This window comes from Cygnus atratus, chromosome 1, assembly GCF_013377495.2.
Source record: "Cygnus atratus isolate AKBS03 ecotype Queensland, Australia chromosome 1, CAtr_DNAZoo_HiC_assembly, whole genome shotgun sequence".
Lineage (NCBI taxonomy): Eukaryota > Metazoa > Chordata > Aves > Anseriformes > Anatidae > Cygnus > Cygnus atratus.
This window is the reverse complement of record NC_066362.1, coordinates 192,836,984-192,864,222: the sequence shown is the minus strand read 5'-3', so window position 1 is coordinate 192,864,222 and position 27,239 is coordinate 192,836,984. Positions and strand designations below refer to the sequence as shown.

Sequence of the window (27,239 nt, the reverse complement as noted above, 5' to 3'; positions counted from 1 at the left end):
AATACATTCTTAAGCTAAGCCACTAAGATTTTTTTAAGTGTTCATTCAGTGATACACAAGGCAAGATTATGGGTGACCCGTTCGGTGACAAACTGGAGCTGATTGATACGGCGGTGCACTAAGGGTTAAAAAGAAGGTTACTCAGAGGCATAGAGTGGTAACCAGGCTAGAATAAGAGAAAGTGGGAACCAATAAGGAGTTGTTAGGCTCGGACAGGCCTATAGGGGGTTACACGTGATCAAAAGGAATGCACCAATCAGAAGTCTGTAACTATGTTTGCGGGCCACGTGCAGCGCGTGTAGCGGGCTCAGAAAAACTATATAAGATCTGGCATTGGAACAATAAAGGGTCTCCATTTCTCGACTATCTTGGAGTCTGTGTTGTCATTCCCTTCACAAGATGCCATCATAAATAGAGTACTAGACTGGTATCTTGTAGAATATTTTTCCATGAATAGATGTTTTAATGTTTACTTTTTTAAATTAAGGAAAAATCTCTTCATTTTGGCTATCATGAACAGCCTTGGGGAGACACACAACATGGTGTTTCAGAGTAGCTCCAGTCCCAGGGATGGAGGCAGCCTAGTCCCAGGGCAGAAGTCTCTGTGGGGGAAGACACCACACAAGCACTTTGCAAATTTACAGCCTTTATCCATCTACAGCAACATCTACATGCAGCTTCTCATAAGGTTTTGTGGTGTAAACATCTTGCAGTGCATAAATATTGTGACTGTCATCCATGTATCTTCTCCAGCATTAACAGCTCAGCAGGGACACTCCTGCTGCCACTTACATCTGTGCAAAATGTCCCTTGTGAAATCATCTCATAAGAGACACAGGCAAGTGTCCAGTTTTTGCAGTGGTGTTGCTTGTTTATTTTTAATTAATTAGCCTGAGATCTGGCTCAATGACTTTCAGCCTGATTTAGCAGGTAACTTCAGTAAGGGGAAAGAGTGCACCTTGTCTCTTGTACCTTGGGAGATAATGCTGGCTACTTCCCAGCCTGGATTCCCCCTGAAGCTGCCGTGTGAGTTTTCCTTCAAGGTGTCAGTAGGCGCAATTTCAATAAAACAACCAAAACCCAATGTGGTTAAGGAATTACATGTAATTTTACAGCTGCAGCCTGCTCTCCTGGAGATGCTCGAGGATCCCTAGTAAAGGAGCTGGGTGTGGTGTCTGGCCCTTTCCATACTGCTTCCAGTAAAAATGCCCTCCAGGATTAATCGTGGCCCACTGACCTTTCAGGAATAAGGTTTCAGCCCTCAGGTAGAAAAGGCTGGACATTCCTGCATTAAGCAGACTGGAAAATTCAAATCTACATTATATCTCTTGAGTAAAATGAGACATTTGAGGTAATTTATAGCATTTAAGATGCTCTGTTATAAAATGGTATCTCATCAGTCACATTGAAAAGGGCAGTGGAAGCAGAGGCCAAAACATACAGAAAATATTACTAGGCAGCAGTTTTTTCATAACAGTTTTTGAGCATTAAGACTAGAGAGAGCTGTTCCGACAGAAGTTTGTAAGAAAATTCAAGATAAACTAAATTGCACTGTATGCCTAGATGATTATAATCTCCCACAGCTTTTTCAAAAATAGATACTAATATCCAAGTACAGCAGTGGGAACCTCAAAGTTTGGGGAGTGTGATTTTTCTGTTTTTACACTAGTACAGCTGAAATCATACCCTATTTGCTATTTTATTTTCAACCTAAGTTTTACAGTCTAAAATGCCAAATAAATGCTCTGGAACTTGCTTTTACTTGGGCAGAAAATGATATGACAAGGGGGAACAGTTTTAAACTAAAATAGGAGAGATTTAGACCAGATGTTAGGAAGAAAATCTTCACAATGAGGGTGGTGAAGCACTGGAACAGGTTGCCCAGAGAAGCTGTGGATGCTCCATCCCTGGAAGTGTTCAAGGCCAGGGTGGATGGGGCTTTGGGCAACCAGATGTAGTGGGAGGTGTCCCTGCCCATGGCAGGGGGGTTGGAACTGGGTGATCTTTAAGGTCCCTTCCAACCCAAATCATTCTATAATTCTATTTTATGATTTATGAAGTATTTTATATCTATTGAACGTTACTAGATTCTCACTTCTCATTCTTTCATGTACAGGAAGTCCCTCTGTTGTGTTTTTATTTTTCACGTCTTTAACATTTTTCAGCCAGTTCACAAATCCTCTGCAGATTTTTTGGATATTCTTTTATAAAATGCTTAGCAACTGAAGCAAAGATTGCAATAAAAGTTTCCCACGTCTCTAATGAATATTCTTGGTACCACACTGAAGAGCAATTTTCTCTGTCCTTCTCTGCCTTAGTGAATATTTTAGCATTGTTTTTATGCGGCAGAGCTGCTCCAGATGGAGAGATGAAGACTAAACCACCCAGGACAATCTCAGTTCTGATGATCAGAGCACAGTGGACTCTGGCGTCTAGTGGCACATGCAGAGCCCGGTGCATTCTAGAAAGAAAGAGTATATTGCTACTAGTGCTCTGCTGAGTAACAGCTATGCAGGTACCTTTTGTTTCTATTCACAGAGATGCCCTAAACTGAAATAATTAAGAAATGTTGATTTTTATTAGGCGCTCTTTCCACTCCTGAAACCTTTTTCATTTTTTCTTTTGGCTAGTCCTATGCAGAAAGCTCCTTCGTTTTTATTGAGACTTGGGATGTCACCAGAGTGCACTTTACTAACAAACAGCTGTTCAAGGAAAGAAAAATATCCATCTTTAAAGTGAACAAAATCCTTAAGACTATTTGCTTTCAGAATGGTCAATGCAAGTGCCATTGTATAATGAAATATCATAGGCACTTAACTTTTATGGAGCAGTTACAGACTGGTCAGTGTGTTCATTTTCAAACATTAATACCAAGGCCAGTTAAAGCTAACCGAAGTCCAGATCAACAAATATTTAATATGAGAAACTTGTCAGGATTGTATTACAGTTTTCTATCCTGGTTTGTATTCAGACAGCCCATTCATAGCTTTTAATATCAGTATTCTTTTACCTGTTATCTTTGTCATTATACCTTGCCTATTTCCATGTTTCCCACTAAATGTCAGCTCTTACAGCTGAAATTTAATTTGAATTGTTAAATATATTCATTCTACCAAAGCTTTGAACATGAGTTTATGATTACTTCGTGGAATATAGCTTGCCTCAGTGGGACGTAATAAATTAGTCTAATCATATGGTGAGCACTTACTTCATCCTGTGTTTGTTCCTGCTAGGAACTGAAATTGTCTCTGTAATTGTATGCAAATCCCTTCACCAGAATAATCAAAGGAAACCTATGTGTAGTTGCCCATCCTCCATACGAGGAGTATAAGTAACCTAACTTTTGATTCTACTAAAATGAAAAGTTGTATCTTCATACGTAAAATTCAGATACAAAATAGAACTTTAAAGATATGTGCATAGCAGATGTAGCTCCCTTCCTTCTTTAGCCGTATTTACTTTCATCATAAAAGTTTCACAATCTGCTGCCTAATAATGTGCCCTAGAATAAAACATATATTTCAGAAAGTCACCCAGGCATCAAGGGACAGAGAATCTGAAACAACTTTTGTATAGCGTGCTGTGATTAGGTATCTTTTTCACTGTTAATAGTTTGTATTTTATTTCCAATATTTTTTATGCACATATTGAATCTGCTATTTCAGTTCAAGGATTACAGAGATATGAATGAAACATTTTTTTTTTTCTTCTTTGCTTTTGGAAGTGCATAAACATCCTCACCACCCCTATGTAACTTTCCTCTGAGGAAGTTAAAACTATGAGGGTGAGGTTCATCAACAGTAACTCATGAGTTAAACATCTAAGTTTGAGTTAACCCCTGTAAACTCCCTTGATAGTCAATAGAAAGAAAAGGGGAATTTCTTCTCCCCTGAATATACATGCGATAGATGATAAAAAGCTTTATGAATTGCCTTCAGAAAGTGCTTGTTTCTCCCCAGTGCTGGCAAAGGGAGACTGGAGTAACTGGCATAGGCTCAGCCATCTCACTTTTAGGTGAGATAAATCCTCCTGTAAGTCTCTTACACCAAGTCATGTTTTATATACTGGCTTCAAATCATTCTGATTTGCTTCTCTGAACTCTGTCAAATATTTTAGCATTAATTTTTAAAATGTGGACACAAAAAGAGATTTAGTCATGTAGCAGTAGTCCAATGTCCAGTGTGAAGACTGTGTCATTCTTGCCTTCCTCTTCTCAGTTTCTGTATATAAGTATCTTAATGTTACCTTAACTGTTTTATAGCATAAAAGGAAAAGGTCAGGTCTGCATAACTGTGACTGTAATAGCAAGAATTGTGAAGACGTTCAAATTAAGCGAGGTTATTGAGTGCATTTTGCCCCTTTGGTTCTTCTCAGAGGAGGGGGAGAAGATGGTAGAAGGAGCAGAAACAATCTCAATTCGTTCATATATCTCATTTAAAAATTCTCTCATTTGGGCCAAAGATATGTTTGTAGCTTGATAATTTCTTAAAATATTTTCTTACATTTATTTTTTTCTTGTAAGATTTTGTTCTTTTTGAGGAACTCAGACAACAAGCTGTTTTCAGGATTTACAAGAGAATGATAGTTGCAGTCCCTCCTCAGCTGAAGTGCCTGGGAGGTGCTATGATTTTTCAATGTTATTACACTTCAGTAAAAGCCACTATATGAAATCTTTGGAGGTTTCGTGAATTGTTGCTCAAGTCCAAAAAGAAAGAATCACATCTTAATTCTGGTCTATATCAGATGAGCAAGGAGTTAGTTCTAGGAACTGGAAGAAAATCGTAGATCATCAGTTTTATCTCCAAATTGTTAGTTGTTTGTTTGATTGGTTTTTTTATTGCCAACTTTTGATTAATTTGTGGTTGATCTTTTTAAAAGAAATCATAAGAGAGACTTACTCCAGACTAATTTCAATCAAGAGATAACTATACTAGAATCATAGCATCCAGATTTTAATGCCTCTCATCCAAGGATGTTACATTTTTTTGAAAAATTAGATACTTGAGAATACAGATTTCAAAGAGATCTTGACTGAAATTTAAAATCAGAAATAATGTCTCTATCATCTACAAGTAACACTTGCAGTAGGAGTAATATCCTATTAATTTCCTGTGGTATAGTCACCAATAAATACAGATTGTTGTATAGTGGTAGAATTAAGGTTGCCTCTGTCTTAAAACAAATACTTATTAGTGTGAAGACTTGTTGTTCAGGCAGTCGGAAATTGTTCTTGCATTTTTCTCTCATGTATGTATTAGAAATGGGACTGCATTAATGACTGTAATCAGAGATTGTTGGATATTTTATTTAAAAAGTCTAGTTTTCTAACAAATTCCTGTCGAAAGGAAGCAAAAGTTCTGACATCAAGACCCTCATTTAGTGCTTACCGTCAGTTCTGTCTTAGGACATGGGTATCTTATGGATCAACTGAGGCAGACGACTTGTGGGAAAAAATTGTACGTGACAAAGTAATTAAAGACAGCACCATAATACATGTTACAGACTATAGATTTTAGTGAAATGGAGAATTTTGGCTTTAGGTATTGCACTATAGAAAAGAAATTTAAGCTAATATTTATAATAAAAAAGAAATGTTTACAACTGAGGTGAGTGTTTGACAAATTAATTGCAGGAATAAGAACAAATAAAAAAGGTAATAAGCTAAAGATCTGAACATACTGTCTTTTCTTCATATATATATATATATATATATAATACTAATGATGGAACCAAGATGACACATCAGATGACCGGATATTCCGAGAGACCATGTAGCCTGTACAGTATTTGAAAATGTTGGTCTTTGACGAAGAGTAAACCTAGCAACCTCTTTTTTTTTTTTTCTTCTTTTTTCCTGCTCAGTGTTCACAAGGCTTAATTGCTATTTTTTAATGTAACAGTTTGTGCAGTTCATCATTTTCTGATAATGCTGTAATTATTATACACAGATTCTAATTTAGCATTCAAAGGTATGTAGTTATAATTTGCTAATATTTGATTCTTTGCTGCTACAAGCAACTTCTGAAGAGCTTCTCCATCTGAGCCAGTTCTAGTTGAGCCCTTTGGCATAGCTAAATAAAAGCAAGGAAAATATAAAATGGTACCAATATTTATAAATGCAGTCGGTGTACATTTGTAATTATGCTCAGATGTATTCATCTCTTTGTGTGCTAGTAGTAAGAAAGGTTACTGGACCTGGTGTTATAGTTTCCATCTGAAGGCATTTAGCAAAGTGGATATCTGAGAACCATTCCACACAAGGAAAGATACCAGTTTGCATTCAGAACCAGGGCTTTTCTTCAGTTCCTCTCAAGTTTCCACTCCTCTTTTTCAGTTGGTATTTTGATAAGAAACCTTTACGGTGTGTTTTGTATGAAGGCTGCAGACCCTGAAATGCAAAGAAGGGGGAAAATTTTGCCACAGTGTGGGTGTGGGTCAAATGGGACCTGGCATTGCCTGAGTCTTCAATCATGAATTCCCCCTTGTGAGTAAGCCAAACCACCTCCATATACTTGCTGAAAGCACATAACCGTTGTTTCACTTAATTATTATTTCTTTTCTTTCTTTCTTTTTTTTTTTTTTTAAGGCTCTGATTGCAAGACATTGACATCATTTTCTTGTAGCTTTATGTCCTCCTCAGGAAAAAAGGGTTATTAAATACTTTGGGTGAAGTTATACATGCGCCACTCTGCAAGATTAAGGGAGAAAAGGACAGAAAGTCTGTGTGTAGACCACTGCTAGAGCTTATCTCAGAGAAGTCTCACAACCTTGAGAAATTATTGAAGGTCATAGACCTCAGGGAGACGAGAAGTATAAATTCAGATCATAAGGGTAATTCCCTTTATCATCATACTTTCTGAAATCTCTGAACGAAAATAGCAATAGAGGATGGCTAAACTGATCCATTATTTCCTCAGTTTTGTTTCTGATCTATCAGTAATAAAATTTTCCTGGTCACTGACTGTAATAGTGACTTAGTTCACACACTACATCATAACAGAAAAAATTGAAAGTACATACAGTTTGAAAAGCAACATAAACCCTAACTTGGATTTTTCAGGAGCAAATCATGCCAGACGAAGCAAATTTCCTTTGTTTTATAGAAATTGGAAAAAAAGAAAAAAGAAAAGGTGTCTCATTCTAGTAGGATTTTTTACATGGTTTGAACAAAAGTTTACTAAAAGAGCTAAGAAAATTTTGTCTTGGTGAAATTTCTAGAATATGGTAAAACTTGTCACGCCGGGACTCAAAAAAAAAAAAAAAAGTAGATGAGATTCACTGTCAAATAAGGAGGTATTAAGCAGTGATCCATTCTGGCTGCAGTTTTATTGCAGTATTTTTGTTAATGACATGATGAAGAAATACAGAATACATTTATTGAACTTGCAGATGATGAAAAATTGAAAGGACTGTGTGTATTTTGGAATGAATTTTCAAAATATATTACATTGTCAGCACTGCACTTCAGGAAAGACGTGGATCAATTGCAGCATACCCAGAGGAAAGCAAGGAAAATTGTCAGAATTTAGACTAAAACATGTTCCACAAGAAAAAAAAATGAGAACCTGTTTCAACAAGAGAAAAGCAGACAAGAAAAGAAAAAAAAAGAGAAAAGAGAAAAGAGAAAAGAGAAAAGAGAAAAGAGAAAAGAGAAAAGAGAAAGCAAAGTGAAGGAAAGGAAAGCAAAGTGAAGGAAAGGAAAGGAAAGGAAAGGAAAGGAAAGGAAAGGAAAGGAAAGGAAAGGAAAGGAAAGGAAAGGAAAGGAAAGGAAAGGAAAGGAAAGGAAAGGAAAGGAAAGGAAAGGAAAGGAAAGGAAAGGAAAGGAAAGGAAAGGAAAGGAAAGGAAAGGAAAGGAAAGGAAAGGAAAGGAAAGGAAAGGAAAAGGGGGAAAAGAAACAGCAGTCTTCAGTTATGTAAACGATTGCTTTAAAGAAGAAGGAAACAAACTGTTCTTTAGGTCTACTCGGATAGGACAGGAATGAGTGGCTTTAAATTGGGCCAGGGAAGATTTAGGTTTGATTTTAGGAAACATCTCCTAATGATAAGGATAATAAAGCAATGAATATATTGCCTAGGAAGATACAGAATCCTCTGTAGAGGTTTTTAAGGACAAACAAAGATATCTGCCTAGGCTGATTTAAATACAATTTATCTGTCTTTGGGGATGGAGGGATTGAGAGGAATAGATGGGATTTTTCTTGAGCTCCCTGTCTTATTTTCCAGTCTTTCTGTCATTTTTGTGAATTAGACATGAGAACGACTCAGAACACACCTGTAGTTATAGCTTTCACTCTGTCATCTGAATTATGCGGTTTGTATATACTTTTTATTGAATGATCTGGCTCCAGCTCCAAATGCAGAGAACGTCAGGCATGTGAATGAGTTATCATGGGCCAAAATTTATATGGTTGAGTTTATAAATCTTACTGATTGTGTTTGAGTTCTGGAAGCAGTATACTGACCAAAAACTTAAACAAAAATGTGTTAATAAAAAGGTATTAATCATAATAAGGAAAACTATAATGCATTCGAGTTGTGTTTTTTGTATTTACTGGATGAACACATCTAATACAATCATGCATCATTCCTACTGTATATTTCTTGTATGGTTTTCCTTGCTGTAGTGTCTGGATTAATCTCACCAAGGTTTGCCTAGATAAATGGCAGGTGTTTTCATTAAGCCTCATGTCTAGACTCTTTCTGTAGTCGTTGGAGAAACAGAAAAACACCTCTGAGATAAATATCTAAGTCAAAAAAAAAAAAAAAAAAGCTTTTTAATAGGATATCCATCTCTCTTGTGGAAGCCTGGATGATTAACTCAGACAACTTCTGAGACACCTAGAGTTAAGTGACAGGAATCCAATCCTGATGGTCAAGTATATTGTCTTATCCATACCAAATGATTTGATCATTTATTCTCCACTTCTGCTGTTCTTTGGATTTATAACAAATGTATTTTTTTTATTGATCCCAGTATGAATTCCAATAGACTGACGCAGCTTTCATAAAACACCTCCAGCATTTCAGTCTCTGTGGGTGGCTATAGGGACCATAGCTAATTTGGGGAATGGAATCTATTCCTGCTAGAAAGTTACTTGGACCAGAAAGAGAAGAAAATAAATTTGCATTTCTGTGATATGCAGTATAAGATGCCTGTCTTTGGAGAAGATCTGTATTCGTCAAGGGTATCTTCTATTCTTTGGCCCATAGCAGAAATATATTGCATATGTTGTTTCCAGGTACATTAACCTGTTAACTTGTGTCAGTCAATATTGTCAGTCTACTAGCCAGAGTAAAGAACAGTAATAATATACAAATAATGCACTCTGTGTGTCATAGAAAATTAATACTAAGTAATTTTCTGCCTAGTAGTTCATAAGCATGAATTATTACTAGGGTGCTGTTGTTTGGAGCAAGCAGCCACTTTGCTAGCTCTCTTCTGGCAAAACCATCTGGAATGACTGCACACACTTGGAGGGGCAGAGGAAAAGGTTTCCCAGAATGAAAAGGTTTCTGGAAGATGAAAGTTATTGGAATTCTAATTATAACTCTGTAATTGATCACTGAAATATTTCTGGTGAAAGCAAACAAGGAAGCAAGAAGTAAGAAAAAGAAAGAAAATAAAGGAAAGAAAAAAAGCCAACCATGTGCCTTCCAGCAGAAAAATGAGTCAAGAAAATGCTTCTCTGATTGCTTCAGTTTATTCTGAATACATTGAAGAGATTTAGATATCAGACTATCCTTTTCATTTAAATGGAAATAAATGAAATTAAGTCATTGACTACTGAAATGAAATTGAATAGGGGCAAGTTTAGCTGGTACAGCAGAAGACACAAAAAAAAGACCTGAAGGGCCACTGAACTTTATATCAAAAAAGATCTCTCATGATTTCAGCTACTTGGAGGGAAATGACGAGGGGGATAGAGTCTCCAATCATGGCAGTGTATCAGCAGCAAGGAAGAACCCTGGACCTCCAAATTCATGCACTTATAATGTGCCTTAAACACTTTGGTCTCCAGCAGATACTTCTCAGTCTCTCTGAAGAACTACTAATCTCTCTCAAAACAGGTATAAGACCAGGTACACATCTAGCATTGTTTCTCTGTAGCTGATGCATTTTGCAATGGAAAACATACCTATGTGATGAAGAATGAGGAAAGCAAGGTTAAAAAACATCTGAGATTTTGTTTGTAAGGTATTTTGCTGCAGAATCAATCCCAATAAGTAGATATTTTGGGATAGGCATCTTCAGGTCTGAATTTACAGGAAAAGAGAAGAATAGCTCCATTAATTAATTAATTTATTTATTTATTTATTTTCAACATGATGATTGTGTAGTAACTTTTTGGAAAATAATGGCAGTTTGTTAGGTCACCACAATCCCATGTGACAATAAAACAGAATAGGAAGAAGGCAAGGAATCAAGAAAATAAAATCTTTTCATACTTTCCCTGTCTCAAGGTTGGTTCCAGGGTATTGAAGTGGAATTGCTATTACTGAACATTAAGCAGTTGTCAATAGAATCTGCATTTGAGCAGTGATCTGGGCTTCTTATCACAAGCAGTTCACGGACTTCTTATCACAGGTCATATGAGGAGAATGCCGCGGGATCATAGTCTCATAGAAAGGAAGGAGAAGGAATTCTTGCATATAGCAACCTTGTATTTAGGAAGGACTTCACCTACGTTTCCAGGCAATTGCAGTGGTATTTTATCTTGCTCATAGATTTGCTAATTAAAAAAATAATAATAATAAAAATCTCCTGGAAGGACCAGTAGTTTGTTGAAGACTTCAAGGCTTCAACCAGTTATGCTTGGGCCCAGTAATTTATTTTTTCTGCTAAACGATTTGTCTGCATTTCAAGGTTGAATTAGTTGGTGAGGAAGGGTTACCATATATGTCTCTGAGAACTATTTTTATTTATTGGCATATGCCTAAGCATTTTGTAAAATAATGTTTTAGTGAAAAACGTTGATTGTCTAGCTCAGCTGATAGGAGTTAGCCTTTTTTTTAATTTGCTTTTATGCAAGCAGTAATATTTCACAATACATGGGATGGAATGTATTCATATCACTAAACCTCCAGAAAAATGAATCGCTCATCTGTCTGCAGCATAACTGAGGATAAGCAGCAGATAACCAGAAAATAAATATTTTTTAGGCCACAGCTGTAAGATTAATGTCTGCTGTCTTTACTTGGGCAAACATCTCTTTGAAGTTTAAAAATTTTGTCTAAACAGAGACACTGCGCTGAGTTTCTGTGTTGATAGAATTACCCCAGGTTAATTTTTTTTTCCATATAAAATGTTTCCAGCACTGCATACAACTCATTTTTTCTCTGCTAGCTGTAGCCAATTATTTTGGACAAATAGGCATTCTCCTCTGCATGTGTAATTTTTATACCAACTGAGCCTGTGAATGTCTTTATTCATTCTGTGTAAACTCCACCCTTCTCAGTCTGTTGTATTAAAAAATGCTCCTGCACAATGAATAGATGACTGTGCCACGGATTACCTGCACAGGGATTCTGAACTCCTCTCATGGAGATGTTGCACCATATCCAGTTACTACAGTTTAGATGTATTATGCTGTATGTGACAGATATACTAACATGAAAACCTATGCCTGAGTGCCAGCTACTGACAAGAAGCTACAGAAGCTTGAAATGCCTAAAAGAATGTAGTTGCTAATGAAATATGGCAAGTCAAACCTTGATCCAAGGTAGAAAAGCTTTTCTATGTGTTTGTCTGATATTTGTCATGCTTTATGCTGGAATAAACTCCCACTTTGATCAAAACACATCTTAGTAAAGCTGTCAAAATGAAATAAGAAAAGAATGAGGGGATGTCAATTGCTGTTTCAAACACCATTCATTCTGAATCAAAGAAAATGTTAATTTGTGTCAGGAAGCTGAATTATGTAAATGTTGACTGTGTTTGTAGCAAAGACCAAGTCAAAGCTACAGTGTAAATGAAGCAGGAACCCCTTTAACACTGGAGTAGTTTTAATGTACATCTATATATGGAAATGAATAGGAAATGAAGCAAGAAATACAATGTTTGGGAAAGAATCTTGTCATGATTTGCAGAGATAATTACAGGCAAAAAGGAGATTGAATATAGCAACAGGAAAAGCAGAATAATTATGCGGCAATTAACAGGAAAGCTGTGTGGTTCTTTGAAAAAAAATAGCAGTCATCAGGTTAAAAATATATGCTGAGTACAGAAATGCTTTAATAGTCAATACATCTAGTATTTGAATTCATTTCCTAAGATAAAATACTGTTTCATAAAATAGATCTCATCTATAAGATGAAATATATTTTGCAGTTTATGTATTCATTATGTTTGTATTTTTATCTTAAATATGTCATCTGAATTGGAGGAAAAATAAAATGTTAATTTCAGATTGTGGATACATAGTGTAATAAGAAGAAGATGCAGATTTAAAGTTAATGTTTCAAGGACTGCAAATACTGTAGGAGCCAGTAGAAAAATAACTACTCCTAGAGTTGCAATAGAATTAGTTTCTTATGCCCTAAAATCTTCATATTCTGATAAAAACTATTACTTGCTTTTATTTTACTGGAGGCAACCCTGGTTTTTGGTGTTTTTGTAGGTCTTCTACTTTATTAGTTAGCAATAGCACAGTCAAAAGTACTCTTTCTGAAATGTAACATACAAGGATTTCTCTTGCAATTTAGGGAATCTCAGGTGGTACCTTTTATGGGGAGCCTGTCATGCAGTGGCATCTTCAAGTGCATTCAAATCTTCAAATGACAACTGGTGCTCACTGTGCTCAGGCATGGGACCGTCTTGGTGAAAAGAGAAAGGAGACATCACTGTGTATCCACGTCAGTATAGGATAGTTTTCAAGAGTTGAAATCTTTATTTTAAAGCTAGTGGGAACAATTTATCCAGATAACAATCAAAAAGACAAGGTGTTTTGCGTTGTGGTTCTGGACAGAGGGACATCCTCTGAATTGTATCATTTATATCAACATGTCAAAAAACATGTCTATCCCTGTCCGTCTTAAACATTGAATCTGGATCTGAGGTGTGTAATCTTCATTGCTTTATGCAAATTCACTATTTACTATAGATACAAGATGGAAGAAGACATGCTTCCCACTTCAGCAATTGTTTGGGCAAGTCAAGGTTAGGTGTGCAAGCTGTCCTGAGATAGGTCACAGGCTCCTCTCCTGCCTCTGCACTGCACATCCCCAGTGAGAAAAAATTAGGAGCGGGAACAAGGTGAGGGGTACACCAAGGCTGCAGGTAGTGAGCCTGCACTGTGGGTTTGGTGGGGATGCTTCCTTTCCCTTCTATGAATAGGCTTAAAGATGACAATGAGGACGTCAAATAATGATAAAGAGCAGTAATCCTGCCAGTAGTAATAATTAATGCCGCTGTGGTGCCCTTCTTCGTTGACCTCTAATCACTTTGCATGCATTGATTAAAGCTGTATGGGTTCTCTGAAATAGATCAATATCATTTTTATTTATATGTCTTTATTGCCATAAACATATATATATATAAAAGTATAAACATATGAAACAATAAATTCTTATCAAGAAGCATTAAAAATCACTTGGCTTAAATGTTTTCAAAAAACCCATCACCAACAACAAAGAAACAACAAAGCATCTGAATGTCTAATATACCGGGTTTTAGGTTACAGATCCTCCTGGTGAATGAGGGGACTCAGGCATTTTCTTTGCTGTTTCATGAGATATGTCCAGATATAGAAATGTGTATGAAACCAACCTGAGAAGCTGAATGGTTGACTGGATGAGACCATGTGTATAAAGCATATGTAGCTTTTCCATAATGCTGAGGATCATTCCAAGGATTCTGATCATAGCAATTGTAGTTTTCATTGCTTACATAATGTGCACTGATCATGGCTAGCAGCTTAGGTAGGGATATAAACTGTCTTATTCCCTTCCCTGCAGGAGCAGATATTAAGAGTCATAATATTGATTAAGAACAATTCCTATTTAAAAAATACAATGATTGTGTTACTAGTGTATTGTGTCCTTTTCTTCTAGGTTATTCAATACTTCAAGCAATTATGGAAAAAGCGGGACAAAATAGCTGGCAAGTCAGTGCCATCTGTGTGGAGAATTTTAATGATGCCAGCTACAGGCGGCTTTTAGAAGATCTGGACCGAAGACAAGAGAAGAAATTTGTAATAGACTGTGAAATAGAGAGGCTTCAGAATCTCTTAGAGCAGGTAACATTCTTTTTAATGTTGCTGTAAGCACATTACTGAAATTCCAGATGAGATACCAGTGTGCATTGCCTTTTGTTTATTTTCTCAATGGAAATGAGATTGCCTACTCTTTCCTTTTGTTTTTCGCCATGGGCTGACATTTGTACATCCACTTGCCGACCGTTTGCCTTCCTATAAAATTCTTGTCATAACAGCCAGTGCATCAGCACAGTGAGCCCTCCCTTCCCCAGCTGGCAGGTCTCCGGGCAGTTGGGGCAGCTGCACACTTGGCTTCCCAGCACCTCCCTGCCTGATACAGCGGGCATCGGGCTCTTAGGGCTGGTAGAACAACACAACACCACAGTGTTGCTGCATTACCATGATGCCCTCAGTCTGTACCTTCACAGGGGAAAGAAACCAGTCTTGTTTGAGAAAAGGAAAAAAAAATTATTTGAATCCAGTATTACCTATTACTTGCAATTCACAAAGCTATGCATTTCTAGCTATAAATTCTTTAAACTCATTATTGCATGTATTTCCAGCTACAAAATACTTCAAACTTATTATTACACATATTTGAACTGATAGTTTATTACCTTAGCAGAGTGTTTATGAACACGAAGAAAAGTAGAATAAAAGTGCTATTTGGCTGGGAAGGAAGGTCAGGTTCTTCCATTCATGGAAAGCTGCTGTTATGTAAAGAAAATACTGGTCCAGACAGATGGGTTTGCACTGTATGGTACCTTTACTGGTGTAGGAACCTATTGCTATATAGTGCTCATAAATGTTGGAAAAATAAATAATGCTTTGAAAAGAGCATTTTGCCAAGTGACAGGAAAGTAACTTAGGGTTAACTCGCTGCTTCTCGCATGATCCCACACATGAGGTTGCAAGTGCAGCGTTCAGCACCTGGTGCTGCTGCAGGGAATGGATGCCATCTGCTGGTGGTGGATCCTCCGCCGCCACCCTGCTTATCCTCGCTAGCGCATTAGGGACTTCTGAAAATTTTGTTGTAAAAACGTTCACAATGCGTCTGCTACCGAAGTCATAGAATTATAAAATGCAGTTTGTGATGCAGAAGTACTTAAAATAATCCTTACAGACACATACACGTTACATTTGCTTTCACTGACAGAAGCTAGAGAGAAACTGAGCATTAATGGTATGGCTGCAATAACAAGGACTTTTTCTACAACTGTTGCCAAGAGAAGAATAGACAATGCTGTATCACTATAGGCATTCATTTGGCTATTTTTTTTATTGTGAAAGCCATTATGTTTTAACACATGCTTTCTATAGTTTATGATGAAGTCATCAAGTTCAGCCTATGTTGTAGTAAAACAGAACACCCATTTGGGCATCTTTTAAAATGTATTTAGAAAAATAATATTCCCCTCAGCTTTGCGTGTGTGTGTGTGTGTATGTAGTTTCTTCTACACAGTGTGTAAGTATGAATTAGAAAAAGTATGCTATATTATGCCATAAATTCTGCATACACCCACCATCCTGCATAGGTGTATGTGCAGAGTATCCACTCAGTTGCACAGCAAAACGAAGTCACCCAGTATTCACTTCTCACTGATCTCAGCCGTACATTTTATTTCCTTCCAGGAGCTGCTACTCATTTTCTTTCTGGATTGGCCTCTACATAGTTCTTTTTGAGCATAACCTGTGCTCTTTGTTCAGATCATACAGAATTGAATTGGATATTGATTTTAATGGGATTATGTTTTGACCTCCTCTGACTTCATAAAGGTCTGGATTTTGCCTGACTAAAATAGGTACTTAACATGGCAAGTAATAAAAATGCAGTGCCTGCCCTCAACAGGGTTAGTCAGATACTGTGAATTTGGCTGATGGCTCTATAGGACAAGCCCGAAAGCTGCTTGAGTCCTCTTTCCATTGACTGAACTGTGGGAAAATCAAGGGTAGGAGTTACATCCAACTTACAGCATGCCTGTGTCTTAGCCATTCATACAAACACTTTCAGGAAGTGATTCATCTGGCTACTGTTTAATTTTGGATGAGATTAATTTTACCTAAGAAATTAGCTATTTGGTATTTGTGCTGGTGTTTTTTCAAACCTAAGTGTAGAGCCTTTGCCCTTAAATCTACACTAATGAGAGGAGAGAAACTTGTATGTGGGCTATTGGACTTCTTCTCTTCTCAGTAGTGACTACTGATATAAATAAATTTACACTAGATCTAATTAAATTGGAACGTAGATAATTCAGAATATTCCTGTAATTTGTCCAGGTCATGTGACTTTTCTTCTTCTGCTCCAACACCCCTGGAGCCTCGTCTTCATCCTCCCAAGGGAAGGTCACTGTATGGGCAGGAATGATATTGTAGCCAGGCTAGGTGAAGTACACGGTGACCTGTAGCATTACTCTCTAGTGTGGAGGTCCTGGTCTTCCTAGACCAGCTCACTTGTGGGTAGGCCTGGGGTGCTGTGCTTAGCCACTGTTTTGGGGCTCCAAAATGGAAGCAGTTTGCCTTCAGAGGTCAAGTGCTGCTTAAGGATGAGCAGTCAGAAACCTTCTTGGAGATAAAAACATTTGCAATCTCCCAAAGACAGGAGTGAGGCAAAAAGAGTCTGGCCCAATGTAGAAAATGCAAAATAAAAACAGTTTTAAAATATCAGCCTCTGACTTTTTCATTTTGTATGAGGGCTTTAATAACCTGTAGCAGACAGGGTAACCTCACAAATGGACTGAAAGTTGGAGTGCTCTTCCCTGCATACACAGAGGAATTGATTAAGCTTCAGTGACTCTAATTAACTCAACTTTTTTACTGCCTAGTTCTCCCGTAATTGAGAGTCTAAGTTGTGACTATTGTAATACTTTGCAATGTACAAGTAAATGTTCTGCAGAACATTTAGGAAAAGTAATTAAATCTCAGTAATGAGACAGTAACTCAGAGTACTTTGCCCTTAAATCTATGCTAATGAAGGGAGAGAAACTGGCTTGTGGGCTTGTGGGTTTCTTCTCAAGTGACTGCCCATACATATACACATTCATACGTCTCATGACTCTGGACGTCAAGAAATGAATACTGGAGACTTTTTCACTGGCTGTGTTCAAAGAGCGCTGCTCCCCTCTCCATATCTGGTGCCCACTTATATGACCTGGTGTCTTCTGCTCATTTTTCTCTCCCAGCTGCCCATCTGAGAAAAATAGCCCCTTGCTATTTCTTCATTTCTTCTGCAACTTTAATCTCACCATTTTCTATTTTTCTTTTGCCTCTTGTATTTTTCTTAGTTCATTATTTTTTCTCATTATGTGTATGTAGAAGCTGCCTTCACACTCCAAATTTGTGGCTTGTCTTCAGGGAAAACTTGTTCTCCTGGAACCCAGTGATGTATCTGAAATCCAGACTCTGTGCACATACCAGGGTGTGCATTTTCCATTACATGGTCTTCCTTTCAGGTTTATACACTGCTACAGTGAGGCTGATGTTTTGGGCAAGGGCCAAACCTATACTCACTTTAAGGGTGAAGTATGGACAGAGAGAGTTTCATAGTCAGATTTCCATTCTAGAAAGAGGTAACAGGGCCAGCATTAAATACAGGAGATGTATTCAACCTGCCTGCAAGTACTTACATCTGATTTACTTGGATTGCCCACAACAAAGGGTTTCAGATCTTCCATCCTAATAAAATCACACAATGGTTTTCTCAATAAAGCTATACTGTGCTTTGGTCATGCTCAACCATACTTGATACTGGAAATATTTGGGGGCAATGGAAACATTTTGTTTGGTTTCTTTATTATTGCCAGTTGCAGTGGCTCAGCTCAAAATGCTGTTTAAACACACCACTGGAGCAAGGCATCACTTTGAGCAGGGTCACAGGGTTATTTTGCTTCATCAGTAAGACAGTCTTCAGCCTATGTGAGTCAGCACATATCTACCTACTCTCAAGAATCTATTGTAACTTAAGTGAACCAGGATAATATTAGTTCCTTTTCAGACTTTCTTGTAAGGGTAGTGAAAGAACACCCTTCCTCCTTAGTACCTTACAAGAGCCATAAGAAGAAAACCTTTTTGTTGTCTGTGAGACTCCTCCTATGTACTCCTATGTCAGACCTCATCATTCTGCAACCTCAGACTATAAAAGACAATCCACAAACATCAAGATCTTTACCATAAGTTTTTCTTTACTTACCCATTTCCATTCTACTAGAAAAGACTACACAGATGAGAAGGCAGACCTTTAACTTCTCAGTCTTACTCTTTCTAATGCACAAGTTTGACAATTACGAAAATCTGGAAGTTAATGCAAATGCAGTGCAGAATGCTACAGGGTCTTAAGATTTTGTTCCGCAAAGCAGAAAATGTCATATTTTCTAACAACTGGGTTCATGAGTACTGTAATTATCACCATGTGAGAGGCTTGTGTTTACTACCATTTAGATTATTACCTTTACAGTTTTGTACTTGTGCTCCTCATGCAAGTTCTTCACGCTCCAGAACGGAAGAATATTGCTCATACAATGAGAAATTGCAGACTCTGTGGGATATCTTCCCTTAGAGATTCCTAATTAACCCTTTCTTTTATATGTTTTCCAGAGACCACTTTTCCATCCAATACCACAATACAGAGAAACTATGATCACTGGTTCCAATACCATTGCATTGTTTATATATGCAAGAACCTCAGAAGAGGAGACTAATTCAATAAGTGAGAGTTACCTGACCGTCCCCACTTTTTAGTTCATTTGTGGTCAGGCTTGTAGTATCTGTGAAAGAATATTTGGAAGTTGAGAGCAGCTTTAGCTTGTGTTCTTCGTTCACATACTATGAGGCATGAGCTCGAGTAAAGGTGTGCATTTTTAGCAATATAATAAGTAACATTACTGTAGGAAAGTGTGGAGGATACAGTGCTAGGGCTGAATTTAGTACCTCTTGCCCACTGCACCTATCTTGTTTCTTTCTAAATTTTTCTGGCAGAAGATAGCATCTCTTCCACCAGTGTTAATGGATTGGCATTGTATGGCTTTTCTTCAGAGAAAAGATAATTTATAGGAATTATGTTTTAATACCAAAAAAGGACAAACATCTGCTACAAGTTCCAGTTTAGGATGAATGCTCCATCCTCTAGTAAAGTCTGGCCAAGTGATTCTGGCTTGTAGATGGGGGATGCCAAAGTCTATGCCTCTCTTGCAAATGCAGTTTCAAGTTCACTTCCCATTATTTCACAACTTGGACACTGGCTTGCATCACTGGAGCAATTTTGCTTTTTACCTTGAAGAACATTTTCCTCTTTAGCAGAGAGAAAATGGTGTACATGCACTAGTTGTGTGGATAATGTTCTTAAAGTCAATTTTAACAGCTTCTCTTTCCCTGTTACAACTTGTGGTCCCACCATGTCTACTGAAAAAATAACTGTCTTTCCCTAGAAGGAATGTATGTATATATATATTCTGTATTTCTCTTTGTGAATTTTATCTAAAGTGTGTTATACCCTTGTTGATTTCAAGTGCTGAAGGAAAAGACATGCAAAGAGAATATAATTAATTATAAAGCTGAATAGTGCTCTTTCTCATGAAATGGGGACCATTTCAAAGTTTCATATTAGTGTTTATTCATTGTTTGATTTGTATCTTTACAATCCAAAAATAGGAGAATGAAGCAATGGTTGGAATTATCAGAACAGTAAAAAGTGAAGGCTGATACCCCTCTGTTTTTTGTTTGTTTGTTTTGTTTGTTTGTTTGTTTGTTTGTTTTGTTTTTCTCTTAGACCATCATTACCACCAGCACCATAAAAACAAAATATTTCTCCAAAAAATGTACTGAACAAGCAGGAAATAGCACTTACTATAGCTAATCAAGAAATATGTGAAATTTGGCTGGCCGTGTAGTATGCATGTGCTGACTGGTGACCTGTCAGACAAGAGGCATAGTACCTTGGCATTTCTTATCCCTTTGGTGGCAAAAAAACAAACGGATCTTTGTTTTCCACCTAGCTGCCAGTATTAATAAGCACTGTACAGGCTAAATTTGTTAAATGTCTTAGATGATGTCTTAGAGGCATTAACTTCCTTTCAAATGTAGCTGAAATTGCCCAATGTGTTAGAAGATATTTTACTGGAAAACTGATAGGCAGATTCACAGACAGCTCAGTTGCATAAATATAACTTCTGTAGGAAACAGGACTAAAAATATGTAGCAAAATGAACACATTCAAGAAAATGTCCTGTCACTCTCTTCTAAGTTGTACTTACATTAGTTAACTGGATTAATTTACCTTTAGTAAATACATGTCATAGATTTCTTTTGTTATTTATTCATTTGCTAACTTTCAAGCAAGAGTAAAATGTAATAAAGAGATGAAATTGTGGTCAGATTTAGAGAATAACATAGAAAATCATTTTGAAGATTTCAGTGAAAACTTATGTTATTTGTTCAACCATTGTATTTGTTCTTTTTACTTTTTCAGACACTAATAACACATATTACTTACTAGAGAAGCATACTGTCATTTGGTCACCCATAGCTGATCGCACTGCTATTACTTACAGTTTGTACAGTGCTCAAAAAAGTGGTCAGATATACAATGAAGTCAATGCTCCAAATGGATTTTACAGTTAAGTTGAAAAGTGTAGTAGAAGAATCATTTAAATGGTGATAGATAGTTTTGTTAACTATAAATACTTCAGTCTATTTTTGTTGGCCTTCCATTGCTTTTTCTTTTTGTTGTTAATCCAATTTAAAAAATTAAAAAATAAATTATATGAGGAAATTTTCAAAAACACAAATACTGAAGTTGAATTTTATGGTCCCCCATTTATTTTTCTGCCAGACTTCTCTCTGTCAGCACATCTTAAACACCACAGAGCAAATAAAGTACCAGGAACAAGACTGGAGTCTTACAGCTCTGAGATGTGTTTTTAGGCAGATTTAGGACCTGTTTTTGCAATACAGACTGTGAAGTACTGATGTGAAGAGACTTATTTTATGAACAGTCATAGAATAACAGAATGATTGGGGATGGAAGAGACCTCTGAAGGTCATATGGACCAACCCTTTTCTCAAGGGGGCTTAGATCAGTTACTCAGGGCCTCACCTTGTCAAATTTTGAACACTTCCAAGGATAGAGATCTCAGCTTCTCTATGCCTTGTTCCAGAGTTTGACTACTTCATGGTGAAGATAAAGAGCTAGGAACTGAATTTAACCATGTCTGTAGGATGACCTTCATGCAGAGCCTAGCAAAGTAAAGGGAAGAGCACATGCTAACTGTAATTGCATTTGCTTAACACTTCTGTTTTTGATCCAAAAAAAAAAAATGTTCCTACACCTACTATGTGTTTTCCCAGGCTTTTTTCATGTTCACTAGTATTTCCAGTGTTTCTGTATCTGTATACATTACAGGCACATACATAAACATATGCACATAGCCATATACAGGACTTGATTCAACAAAAGAAAAAAAAATAAAAAGTAAAAGATTCTTCTTTCTGAAACAACAGCAAGGAATTTCCTTTTCCTTTCTTCTGTTTATCTCAGCTTCATCCTCTTCCACCAGTCTCCATCCCACAAAGTTCACACCTCAGCACTCCATGTGTTAAAAGTCTTCCAAGGTGTCCACTGTGAGCAGCATCTTCTGAATTTTGCATAGTGATTCAGTTTTGCTGTCAGAGACCATCAGTCTGGCTCCTGCTCTGCCAGACAGCCTGATTCCAGTCTTTTTTTTCTGCTCTGCCTCCCCCCATAAAAACTAAAAGAGATGTTTCCCAGTAGATGGGCACCACTTCTCTCTGCTCTGTCAGCACACTGTATCAGCAAGATCAAGCCTCTCTGCTCATCCAGGGCTGTATTCGCCTTTAAACACAGAGGAGAAAACTGCTATGCAGCATCTGGCATGCGTTTAATGCTTCAATGTACACAGCTGAATTTATACGTAGTAATAAAAAGAAAGTTTATTGTGTTTTGTAATATTAAAAATTAAAAACAGGTGTAAAGTTGTCACATAGCAAAGTATTGGTATTGTTAGCCTTGTGAGAATTACAAGTCAATAAACTCTAATTAATAGCACCTAATAGCACAGTATTAACAAGCATGACAGGGAAGTAGCTGCACAGTATCTTGGACTCTGTTCATAGCTGTCTAACTAACTCTGTTTTTCAATGTATTGAAAAACATCACTGATCCTCAGCTTACCCTGCCTTAAAGAGCCTTGAGATATGCAGCCAAAAAGTACCGTGTAAGTGTTAGCACTCAAAAACAAATCTCTCTGATGAGTAAAATAGAGCAGGCTGTCACTGCAACAACTGATGATTATTATTACTGGCAAAATGAAAGTAAATAAATATGTGAGTAGAGAGAAATACAGAAGCTGACATATTCTACTCCTTGGTCTGATTGTAATATTTTGCCACTGGCATGTTAAATCTGAAAAAGCAATGTTTGACTGCTGAAGGTCTCTATATTGATCAAGTTTTCAATTTTTCAATCGAGTTTTCTGTTTTGCTGTTTTTAAAAATCTATTTTTTCTTAATTTCCAGTGTCTGCTAACTGAAGATAGCAACTGACATTTTTACAAATGATATTTAGAAAATTGGCATAATTAATTGTGAATAATAAAAAATAAATTAAAACATGATACTTACAGAAAGGCAGAAATTTTCCATGCACATGAATTCAGCAGAATATTAACTCAGTTATTCGTCTACAACTTCCTCTGCTTTTTCTGGTTTTCATGATCACAGCAGCACATGAGCACAGAGGATCACTAGCACAACACATGCACATAGTTATCAAGAGATCTGTATTGCTTTTACATGCAGTTTACTTTCATAACAAGGATTTCTTTATTCTTTGAGTTAGAAATGCCATGGACTTGTCTAGTCTCTTATCATCTCCACACTTCCTGTTTATCCTTTTGATTTACCTGAACAAAATATAGGCTTAGTTCTGTTCACACAGGACCACAGAAGCAGACCATTGGCCAAAGACCTTGGTACATGCACAGCACAGTGCAATTTGGGCCAGTAGCAGCAGCATTGGACTGAGGCTGCTTCAGGGCCATAGTAGCAGCACTCTGCATATGTCTCCTTAGTCCAAAGGGATTGGACTTTATGAATTTCAGAGATTCATAAAGTGCTTTTTCCTCACCATTCCTGTCCCTCTCTGTTTGCTTTTTTTCCCTAGAGGTCTATAGAGCTGCTTGTAAGCAACACTGTGATGTCAGTACAAAATGATAGCTCTTCTCCTCGAGGCAGCCAGCTGCCAGCACCGCCACCAGTGTCTTCCTCACCCCATGCAGTCAGCAGGGGCTCCCCGAAGACATTCATTTTCTATGAAGCAGCTGGGATCTCGCGCAGTAATAGTCCCACACTGCACAGTAATACAAACATCTTTTGTCACTGCACCGCAAACTGATGAGGTTTGGACCCAAGAAATAGCTTATTTCAGTTACTGAAAGAACAAATAGGCAGCAGAAGACAAAGGATGAATACAAATGGTTAGGGGGATTCATAAAGTGACCTTCTTACACCATTCCTCTCTCTCCTCGCCTCCTTCATCCCTGCAAGCCTGCATATCCCATGTACCTCTGGGAGAGCCTGTTGCAGGAATAGGCTTTGAATGGACGCAACTTCAGCAGCAGAAAAAGCAAGCGGATGTATTCCAGCCACTGGCTAGCAGCCCCTGAGCCACCTCTCCAGGTTTTCTTCCCCAGAGGCTGCCTATGCTGCACAGGGCTCATGCAGCACAGCGCAGAAGGGGACGTGACAATCTGTAAGGAGACACTTCTGCTATGTGAGCTGCCTTCTTTTACATCTTCTCTTTTGATTTTAGGCTGTTAACAGTCCACGCTCTTCCCAACACTAGCAGCCTTTTGTGAGCACTAGCTGTTAAAATTAAGCTTATTTTTCAATTGCTTTTTTATGGCTTTGTAAAAAGTTTATCCTTGGTTCAGATATCGTATAAAATCCCATTGCATTCGTGGTTTATATCTTCACCATTTCTGCCACAGTATTTCAGGTCAAGTCTCAATCTTCTGTCTTTAACAAGTCCCCACACTTTTTATATTGTGTTAGACAGACTTCATTTTATTGCATGTGTTCTTTTTCTTAAGGCAGCAGATCATGAGACAAAACCAAAGAGGAAAACCTTTGTTAAAGTCCCATTGGTAATGGGCAGCTATCATCCTTTGAAGAGATTTAACTGAAAATAAGTTCTTTTCACTTCAGCTTTACTGACCTTCATCTGATGGAAATCATAACGAGGGATATTTCATGCTACAGAAGTTAAGCATTCTTTTAAAATAAGTTATATACAACATCAATTTCATAACAGTAAAGAGACGAGGATGACTTGGGGCCTGATTCGCTGCTTAGACACTGATGTAAGTCTGGAAATTGTTTTATGAAAATTCATGGACTTGCCAGTCGTGGGGAAAAGAGAGAGAGAGAATCAAAGCAGACATTGGTAGCTCTTATTCTTGATAATAGAATAGTTCCTGAATTTCCTAGACCAGGCCATTGTTCAGCTAAACAGAAAGAATGGTGTTGTCTAATAAAGTCAGAAAGTTCAGAGTTGTGTGTAAAGACTGAGTTTGATTCAGATCTCCCTGGTTCTGCTTTTATGGCACTTTAAAGTCAACAGTATAATTCTAGCTACTTTTGATTAGCACTGGCTATCGATGACGTGAGAATAAGGCTTTTTCTTAATTGCAGTATAATAGATCAGCAACTAAAAATTCTCCTAATGTCCAGTTCCTTATAGGTTCTTATGCGTAAATGCATTTAATAATGTGAATGCTTTTCAATAGAGCCTATTGTGATTCATATATTTTATTAAATATAAATATTTATAAATATACATATCTAAATATAAAGTCCATCTTTTTTTTGTGGATTTGCATACACAGACACACAATAATCTTTGGGGAAAAAAAAAAAAAAGTTGCATTAGATTCTTAAACAACCATGATAGGCTTATGGCCTGAGTATTTCACTTTGATTCTGTGCTGCCACATTTACCAAAACAAAGGACTCAATAGTAGCATGAGTATTGGATAGTACATTCAATTACTTTCATTGGTTTTTGTGTTAGCAATAATTTGGGGAGCAGATTGTGTTTTCTTATTCATTCTTCAGAACAGTGTTGATTATTTAATAATTTCTTCAGTTCTACAAATGAGTTTAAAAGAGCTCCAATTCTAGGTGCTGGCCACCTTCGTCATTGAATTAAAACATGCAAATCAATATACAAAAGTCAGTGCATCATCCTGCTTTTCCCTGCACTCATCCTTTCCCAAAGACGTCGCAATTCAGTTCACCATTCCCAATGCTTCCTTCCCCAAATCACCCTGGAGGAAGCTGAGATCACCTTAAAGTCTCACCACAATGAAAGCCAGGTGTAATGTGTGTGTGTGTGGTGTTAAGGAGAAGTCAAGGTGGGAATATAGAGCAAAAGTGAGTATTTAGAAGATTTAAGTGAAGTATTATATGATGGGAAAAATGGGTCTAGTCCCAGTTGCTCAGGTTTCCAGCACTTGTACACTTTTGGATCAAAGCATCCTAAGGCAATGCAAAGGCCATGCATAAGGTCCCCCTTTATGTGCAGCATTAGCACTTTTATGGAGTATCACTGCTTCTGTGACCCATCTTTGCTGCCTGGCCCTGTTGCGGGTTCTGTGGCCAGTTGGGGTGGAGAGCTGAGCCAAACCTCCTGCTCCCGTGTCAGGGCCACCACAACTGCCTGTGGCAGTGTCACCCTCTCTTCAGGACCTCTCTTCTGAAATGAAGATGGTTCTCGCAGCTCAGCCTCATGCTGTATGTGCATCTGCCACCTGCCCACGGGTGCTTGGGGCTTCTCTAGGAGGGTGGCACCCACAGGCACACCCAGCATCTTAGTTTGCATCAGGAACATGCTTGTTGAAGTTAATCTCCTAATTGTGGCCATTTACTGTACGGTGTATCACATCAAGGATGGCCTCTAAACATATGAATTTGTTTTCTTTTGGGTGATGCCAAAGGAGAAGGTGCCTGGAAGCACCCTGGTTGTGCAACAGTTCCCATTGTGAGTTCAGTCCAGGGAGCAGGTTGGAGAGTCCAGAGTAAAACCCTGAACTGTGCTTGCTATGGAGGCCAGCTCCTTAGTACAAACACTTCTGCTGTACACATCCTGTCCTGTGGACTTTGCTTCTTGCTAATGGAGATGTTAGACAGTGCAGCTCTGCCCTTTCTCTGTATTGTTACTGAGCTTGGCCTTTCGGTTCTGAATTCAGAAGTGTATGAGGAGGCACGTCGTGTTTTAAGGTGTCCCCAGAGTTAGTGAACTTCTGTAGCACAAGATTTATGGAACACGCTATCATCTGTCAAAATCCCAGTCCTCTTTTTCCCTTTCAAAGTAGATTCTCTGGTTCTTTTACCTCACTTCTCTTCTCTGCCATAGAAGAAAAATATTCTTGACGTGTATGGGATGGTTGAGGTCTCCTCTCAATAAAAGACTCCAGTCACTGCTAGTAAAGAATAGAAAAGGAAAATGTTAGAGGTTGGGGAGCTCTTCTAGAAGCACCTTTTCACGTTATGAAGGACTTAAGTTCATTGTCTGAATTTATCTCAGTGCAGTGGCACATCAGAAAGAAAGGTAGTTCATCAGGTAGTGAGGATTCACATCCTATTTTATAGATCATAAGCTGCACCTTTAAGTATTCAAGAGAAAAAGGTGACTACATAAATTTTGGATATTCAAAACTATGAGATGCTCACAGAAAGCTGTTTTCACTAAACAGGCACTTTTCCCCTAAATCATTAGCAATTCCTGGTTTGCAAATTATATGTGCTCAATAACCATAAACATTTTCAGATTCAAAATCAGAACTGTATTTAGACTTTGTAGAAAATGCAAGCCATATAACATCATTTCTCTTCTCTATCTGCGTGATCAACATTCTTAGGGTAAAATTTGTCTCAGTTAACATTAGGGATATAAAATGTAGGTGTCTACATCAGAGTTAATCATCATCAACTCTTCTTCTAGTCAGTGGAGAAAAATAAGCACTTTCAGGGCACAAG

General features: G+C 37.6%; 1 protein-coding gene across 3 annotated transcripts in view; it reads left to right on the top strand.

Annotated features, from left to right (window-relative positions):
* GRIA4 (glutamate ionotropic receptor AMPA type subunit 4) overlaps positions 1 to 27,239 on the top strand; it is a 224,112-nt gene that overhangs the window by 119,450 nt on the left and 77,423 nt on the right. For all 3 annotated transcript variants that reach the window (XM_035542453.1, XM_035542454.1, XM_035542455.1), the window contains exon 4: positions 14,050 to 14,234. In XM_035542453.1, coding sequence (XP_035398346.1) covers positions 14,050 to 14,234 — 185 coding nt within the window. The remainder of the gene's footprint in view (positions 1 to 14,049; positions 14,235 to 27,239) is intronic.